We start from the raw sequence: 8,031 nt of genomic DNA on the forward strand, positions 1-8,031 counted from the left end.
TGCGAGTTTGATTCCAAATCACGGCCAACATCAGTGAGGATTATCTGAACCGGTACTGGGCATCCCCGAGTTCGACTCAGCCTCAAATGAATACCTGGTGTGGTGTGTACCTGCTTCAATATGGCCAACCATCCCCTCTCTGTGTGTGCCACAGTCCTGGCCCTCAACAGGTGCCGCTGCTGTTGCTGCTGTTTCTACTCACTACTAAAAGCACTTGCCCCTACAGTTTGCTGCACCTACACGGGTGACCTTTGCCTTTATCTCCACCATGTGCAGATCCTCGGGTTGCCTCCAAGATGTATGATGGATGCAGCTCCTGATGGAATGCACTACTTTAGTGAGTTGAAGGGTGGGGCGAGCAACCGACCGGATTCAGTGTTAGGGTGTGGCCTGGAGCTGTTGGGGTGGCCACGGGGGGGGGCCTCTTTGTACTTTCAATTCCTTGGGTGTGGGTGGGTAAATGGGTGTGTGGGAGAGTGGGTTGGTGGGTAAGTGGGTAAGTAGGCAAAGTGGTGGTTGGTGACTGTGTGTCTCTCCTGCTGTGCATGTCTCCTGCAGATCGTGTGGGCATGATGTTCTGCCCAGTCAAGAGAAGGGTGCCAGGGAGCTTGTCACTTCACGGGGCACTCAATAGCCACGACCCGGAGTTTGTTGAATTCGTCAGCTCCTGCCTGCGGTAAGAATCATCCCCCACCCCCTCCCCATGAGGATTTCCTCCACCAAGGTGATCAACGATCGCTCTCCTCCGATCACCAGGAAGATGTGGAGCTGAGTGAACCTGCCGATGACCAGTACCACTGGTGTTAAGATCGCCCTCTTTGGAGGTTCATTAAAGATTCTACTCGGCAGTGCGAGGCTCAGGGCATTTTTAGAGTACTGCGTATTGAAGGATTTCCGCTGCTACCACGACTACCGCTGCTGCCGTGCGTTCCTGGACCTCGTGGGAGAAGAGAAGGAACGTCAATGCTCTCACCACGCCTCTCTCACCATGTGCGCCGCGTGTGACCCCCGTGTGTCTCTCAACAGATGGGATCCGGATTGTCGCATGACGCCAGCACAGGCGCTGGGTCACAGCTGGCTCCGGACCGCGGCCACCAGCACCACCAGAAATGCCACCACCACTGCTACTCCTGGCAGTGTACAGTGTTTAGGAGCTGCTGTGCGACGGTAAGCCACAACCCAAATACACCGAAATCCCTAACCCTCTAAACCCCTCAACCTCTAACACCCTCAACCCCGAAACATCATAACCCTTGAAACACCCAAAACCTCTAAACCACTTATCCCCTAAAAACCCCAAACCTCTAAACCCCTAAGCCCATAACCTTATAAACTCCTAACCCTCTAAACCACTAATCCTTTAACAATCAAACCCCATAAATCCTCTAAACACCTAATTATCTGAACCGAGAACCCTTTAAACCCATATCCTTCTAAACTGTAACCCTCTAAAACCCAACCCTCAAAACCCCTTTACCCTTAAAACCATAACGGTCTAAACCCATCACCCTCTAAAATCCTAACCCATAAACCCCCAAACCTCTAACCCACTGAACCTTTAACCTAAACCCTTACAGTGAGGGAAAAAAGTATTTTATCACCTGCTGATTTTGTACGTTTGCCCACTGACAAAGAAATGATCAGTCTATACTTTTAATGGTAGGTTTATTTGAACAGTGAAAGACAGAATAACAACAACAAAATCCAGAAAAACGCATGTAAAAAATGTTATAACTTGATTTGCATTTTAATGAGGGAAATAAGTATTTGACCCCTCTGCAAAACATGACAGTACTTGGTGGCAAAATCCTTGTTGGCAATCACAGAGGTCAGACGTTTCTTGTAGTTGGCCACCAGGTTTGCACACATCTCAGGAGGGATTTTGTCCCACTCCTCTTTGCAGATATTCTCCAAGTCTTCTTGGTTCTTTCGGTAAAGTCACGTAGAAGGGAAGTAATAAAATAATAAAAATAAAACATAATAAAACAATTCTCACGACGTTTCGGCTACAACGCAAGCAGCCGTCATCAGGTGAAAACCAGGTCTGGCGAGGCGACAGTGTCTGAATGAAACAGCACAGTGCTTGGAGCATATATATATAAGCTAGGTTGGAAGGGGGGAAAAGGGAGCCTTGACAAAAGAATACGCATATCAAGAGGAATTTAGCATATTTATGGGAAATGCAGGTATGTGATTAGTACTACTTATGCCCGTGCATTATGCAGGATTAGCAGCATCAAAGGGAATGGATATGGGAAATGCAGGTATGTGATTAGTACTACTTATGCCCGTGCATTATGCAGGATTAGCAGCATCAAAGGGAGGGGATATGGGAAATGCAGGTATGTGAATAGTACTACTTATGTCCGTGCATTATGCAGGATTAGCAGCATCAAAGGGAGAGGATTGGGGTAGCATTAATAAAGGGAAGGAGTGTTAATAGTATGTAGCTGCAGTAACTAAAACCACCACGTAAACAACTAAAGTATAGACTACATAGTATCATCAGTATAGTAAATATACTCTACAATAAGCTGAGTTACTAACAGTAAGTAATACATTACAATTCTACGTCGTAAAAAATATAATATGCTTCCATCTAAATGAAGTACCGGTGAGGACGCTTGACGCCGAGGTTGAGGCACACGTATGTTTATTCACAATATGACAGTGGGCATATACACACTCGAGGGGGTATCGGCCCCCTCACCCGTATAACTCGGGATACACCCCTAGCTAACTCTGTCCTAGCCCCGAATCCTCCACTAATGGGCTAGGGGAGGCTAACTGGCCCGACACTGGTAAGTCGGGCCCGGTACCCGGAGTTCCAGACCAGCTCTTACAAGAGCACCGGCTCTGGCTTTCGGGACCACGCCGCTGGCTCAATCCTGTCCGGCCCTGAAAAGGACATCGAACCAGGGGAGTCCAGGGCTCTATCTAAGACGTCTTCAATCTTCTTCCCTTAGCTTAAACATAACTGCCGAGCCCTTTGAAACATCCCCTTTTATACCCAACCCCTCCCTGAGGGGTGGGGCCCCGGGGGATCATAACGTTCGAACCAGCCCCCCCCAGGGTGTCTGGCTCGGACGTCGTAGAGGGCACTTGCTCGTGCACTTACGTAGCCCCGCCCACTGTGTTTGTTTTCCATAGGCTGCCATGCATAACGGGCCCTCTCTTTAACACCCCTACATCACCCCCCCCCCCCGCATAGCTTGCAGCCGTCCCGGCTGCCAACATACAAAAATGACAATAAAAGTGCATTTACACCTTGACCGCGCGTGTGCCTCACTATTTTTCAACAATAACAAGAACAGCAACAAGAACACAACAAAATGCAACAGCAAGAAGAGAAAACAACCCGACGCACCCCCCCTTGAATAAATACGAATTCCGTAAAAAAACAACCTATATACAATTTGCAGGGAACCCACCATACACACAATACCAGGTGAACCCAACGTATGTACATTTCAATGGGCAGGGAACACACCACCCACACAACACACAATGAACACAACGTATGTACATTTCAATGGGCAGGGAACACACCACCCACACAACACACGATGAACACAACCTATGTACAAATCTTCCGGCCTCATAACAGTCTGCGCATTTTTGCGCGCGTCCTTGCAGCGGGCCCCTCACACGGGGTAACCCCGGGTGGCGGACCGTCAGGTGGCAATTGTCCGTCCCGGAGTGAGACCTCATCCGATGCCGCGCGACCGTCGGTATCCCCAGGAGGGGTGGTCGGGCGTGAGCCCGTCAGTCCTGATGCACCTGGAGGTGGCACGGCCGGCAAGGCATTAGGTGAGAACGACGGAGACGGACCCAGTGAGTCGGTCGACCCCCCACACGTTTGGCCATGCATGTGTGAAGTGGGTTTGTGTACCGCAACGAAGGGTTTTAACCTAGAGGGGTGCACGAACCATCGCCGCTTCCCCCATTTAATGCGCACGCACTGTGGTCGCAAAACTTCGACCACCTCCACAGGGCCCCGCCACGGCTGCGCCAGCTTAGGGGAGGTAGCCAGGGGCACTTGGGGACAGTGCAACCATGCCTTGTCCCCCGGCTTCCACTGTATTACGTGCGCCCGACCCAGCCTGAGGCGCTCATTCGCCTTTTGACGGAGGTCCGAGTTTAGCATAGCAGCATCCCGCGCCTCTGTTAATTTGGCCAGATTAAATTTGACGTGGTCAGCCAATTTAGTTTTCCCTTGCGGGTCGGGGATCTGCAGCTGGGCGCGAACAGGCGGGTCGGGTTCGCGACCGTACATGAGGTAAAAGGGGGAAAATCCCGTAGCTGCATGGGGTGCCATCCGGTATGCCGCCAAGACCCCTTGAATATGCAGGTCCCAGTCAGTCTGCGAGTCCGAGACCTGCTGTGACATCATTGACGTAATGGTGCGATGCAGGCGCTCGACCATTCCGTCAGTTTGCGGGTGATACGGGGAGGTACGAATTTTCTTCGTGCCTAAGAGGTCACAGACTTGTTTGAGTAATTTACCGGAAAAATTTCTGCCCTGGTCGGTCAGCAGCCGCTCCGGAGCACCTTTGTCCAGGACGTATCCCTGAACAAAGGCCTCCACGATGGCTGCTGCCGACTGGTTGGCAAGGGGCCAGGCCATAGGCCAGCGCGTAAAATACTCGACACCTGTCAACAAATACCTATTGCCCCTGGGGGTGGCGGGAAATGGGCCCAAAATGTCCAGCGCGACAAGCTCATTTATTCTGGATACTTTGATCGATTGCAAGGGCGGGTTAGACTCCCGCGCCGGCGGTTTCCGTTGCGCACACCGAGGGCATGATCCCAATAGATCCCCAACATCCCTCGTCATACCAGGCCAAAAAAAATCTAGTTGTAGCAGTGCAAGAGTCTTTTGGGTCCCCAGGTGTAATAGGCGCTCATGCGCGGCCCACACCACCTTGCCTCGCAACTCAGAAGGGACTGTTGTATGTGTCGGAATTATGAAATTTTGATGAAAATAATAAATATTAATAATTTTCCGAAAAATGCGCAAATCGCATTAATTATGATAGTGTGTGTATTAATATGCATAAATTATGATAATGCGTGTGATAATATGCATAAATTATGATAATCGTAGTAATTTCTGCGGAGGCTTGCGATTATGTTAATGTGTGCAGTTATGATAATTTGCTTAGTTTCGTTTATCCAGAGTTATCAATCAGGATAACACGATTATCGTCGATTAAACATTTACTGATTATCTTAGTGTGTTTATATTATTTGAATTCTCCAGGTTCAGATCTCATCACAGGATACAGTTGTCAAGAATAAGACAGTTTTGCATGGACTTGGAAGGAACACTCGATATGCTTCTGGATTACAATTTTATTCTAACAAGCACTTGACATTCTATCATGCAGGTCAAACATGCGTCAATAATTCATGGGCAAGATTATGCAATTAACTAATATGAACGACAAAAACTTATGCAGTTGTGACATTATGCAATTATGCAATATGAATAACGAAAACTCTTATGCATTTATGTAACTCGACGGCAGCAACTGCTTTGCACGATCAGTTGATATTGAACGCACCACCTCGAAATGGCAACCCTTTTTGAAACGAAAAGACAGTTTTTCTTTTAAAGTCTTATTCGTGTGCGTGCTGTGTGTGCGTTGTCCGCTCGTAATATTAATTGTGTCGTTAGCTTGTGTGGTGTGGGAGGATACGAACAGCTCCTGCTGCTCCCTCGCTCGGCGTGTCGCTCGGCTTTTGCTCTCTCTCTCTCTCTCCACTGCTGGATTGAGCGGCGTTGGCACGATGTTCCTTGAAGAAACTTGCTTGCTTGGCGCTTGATGGTTCCGGGGGCTTGGTGCTGCTCGTGCGCTCTCTCTTTCTACTGCTAGATGACGAGTTGGCACGATGCTGTCCTTGAAGATGCTCGGTCGCTCGTGTCGCTCGGTGTCGCTCGGTGGCGCAAGGTGTCGCTCGTTGTCGCTCGTTCAGCGATCTCCGCCTTTCCTGCGGGTTGTTCGCTGGTCGTCACTCTGACGAGGAGCGATGCTTCGTTCGTGGCAGGGTGGACGTTGGCGTCTTTGTTGGCTTCACTCGCAGCTCTGCGACTCAGGGTAGCGATTCTTCTCAGGTGGTGCAGACCTCGGCTTGTAGCTACGCGTCGCTACTCCGCAAACCTCGTCATTCTGAATGACAGGAGCTTCTTCGTTGGCGGCGACGAGGAGAGATGGAGCCACAGCCCTGGAGATCTGTGATGGGGGCCAGAGCCCCTGTCGATCTCTGTGATGGGGGCCAGAGCCCCTGACGATCTCTGTGATGGGGGCCAGAGCCCCTGACGATCTGTGATGGAGGCCAGAGCCCCTGTCGATCTGTGATGGAGGCCAGAGCCCCTGTCGATCTGTGATGGAGGCCAGAGCCCCTGTCGATCTGTGATGGAGGCCAGAGCCCCTGTCGATCTGAGTTGTATGGATTTTCCTTCGGTTTATATCGGAAAATTCCACTCGGCTTCCCGAGTTGTTCAAAAGCTGTGTCATAAAACCTTCCTGTGGGGGTGGACCATCTGCGTCCGTGTGTGTGTCCGTCCGTGTGTTTCGCGTGCGTGTTTGTCCGTGTGTTTCGCGTGCGTGTTTGTCCGTGTTGTGGGGAGACAAAGGCGGTTGTTTCCACGGTGGGAGCACCCGGCGCATGCGCTTATTTATTCGAAGACGTGTTAATTTCCTTTGAGCCATTGCCCCCTTTATGGGTGTCATTTCCTAGCTTTGTGCCTGCGTGTGGAGATCCTCTCGGAAAGACAAAGGCGGCCGTGTTGCTCGCTTCCCATGGGTTGTTGTGTTTGGTTAATTTTGAGAGCCTTCTCCGCCCTTGATTCCTCTTCTACTTTAATTCCGTACTTATTATTTGACTTCTTGTGATTATTTAATCTGATATCCCGGCTAGGAATTTTGTTTTGGAGCGAAATCGATGCCATAATTATTCTTTGATGCTTCGGCCCGGCCGTGTAGATATTCTTTAAAGGTAAATAATGTCAGTATTTATTAACAATGATGGGTCGCGATTCTGGTTCAGATTGTCGTCTGGTTTTCAATTGGAGTGAGGATGGATACTGTTTGCTTAATCTTTATGGTTAAGTTGGTAACTTGTGTATTTAACATGGTTCAAAGACCCATCTGTGCTTTTTGTCGTCGATGCTGTTTCTTTGTTAAGAATATAATTATCTCTTCCTCCGTGTCTCCTGGTTCTGCAACCCCCCGCCTGCAATTCCCCCCCTCCCTTGTTCCTCTTGTGTGAATTTAGGGGAGTTTATTTTTTTATTACCTTATTGCCCCCCCTTTCATGTCCTCTCTCCTTTGAAATGAGGTATGCGCGCATCTGTGGAAGTGTGGGGGCCTCTGTGGAAGTGTGGGGGCGTGTTCGTTCCCACGTGGCCGCGTCTATTAAAAAAAAACGATATTATCTATGTTGGCAGAATAATTCTTAAAAAAAAAAATAATATAAAAAAAAAATAAAAAGGGGGTACATACACAACAGTCCGCCCTTTTGAAAATTATCAGGGGTCGATTTGGCCACTGGCGAATTTTCAAACAAAGTAATGCCCCCTTTTTATGTCATGCATCCCATCAGCCGCCCTTACTCTCGGCGGTTATTTCTTACGACGCGCGTGCACGTATTACAATCTTAACCTGGTTACATCTGAAATAAGCAAAGAAAATAACAACATGTTAACATTGATATTGCGTTACATCGGTTCTCATACATCATAACTCCGGCGAATATTCATTTTTGTTTTTGTTAAATCCTGGTTACATTTGAATTAAGCAAAGAAAATAACACACGTTAACATCGATATTGCGTTACATCGGTTCTCATACATCATAACTCTGACGAACATTCATTTTTGTTTTTGTTAAATCCTGGGAAACGCTAGGTAGCGGTTTCGAACGCATTTATGCGTTACCTTCCTCATGTTGCCTGGTTTACCACTTATCACTTTGATAATTTGATCACGGTTTTCGGGTTCGTTTTTGTAGTTTCCTCTCTCACTCT

General features: G+C 48.6%; 1 protein-coding gene across 1 annotated transcript; it reads left to right on the top strand.

Moving 5' to 3' along the window:
- The first annotated feature begins 559 nt into the window (after positions 1 to 559).
- On the top strand, positions 560 to 3,713 carry LOC133339863 (dual specificity tyrosine-phosphorylation-regulated kinase 3-like). Its single transcript, XM_061547992.1, has 3 exons — positions 560 to 676; positions 1,027 to 1,167; positions 3,637 to 3,713. The coding sequence occupies exons 1-3, from the start codon at positions 570 to 572 to the stop codon at positions 3,701 to 3,703; spliced, it is 315 nt and encodes a 104-aa protein (XP_061403976.1). The 5' UTR covers positions 560 to 569; the 3' UTR covers positions 3,704 to 3,713.
- Positions 3,714 to 8,031: the final 4,318 nt, after the last annotated feature.

This window comes from Lethenteron reissneri, unplaced genomic scaffold, assembly GCF_015708825.2.
Source record: "Lethenteron reissneri isolate LAM-NWPU_2019-01 unplaced genomic scaffold, ASM1570882v1 scaffold_463, whole genome shotgun sequence".
Classification (NCBI taxonomy): domain Eukaryota; kingdom Metazoa; phylum Chordata; class Hyperoartia; order Petromyzontiformes; family Petromyzontidae; genus Lethenteron; species Lethenteron reissneri.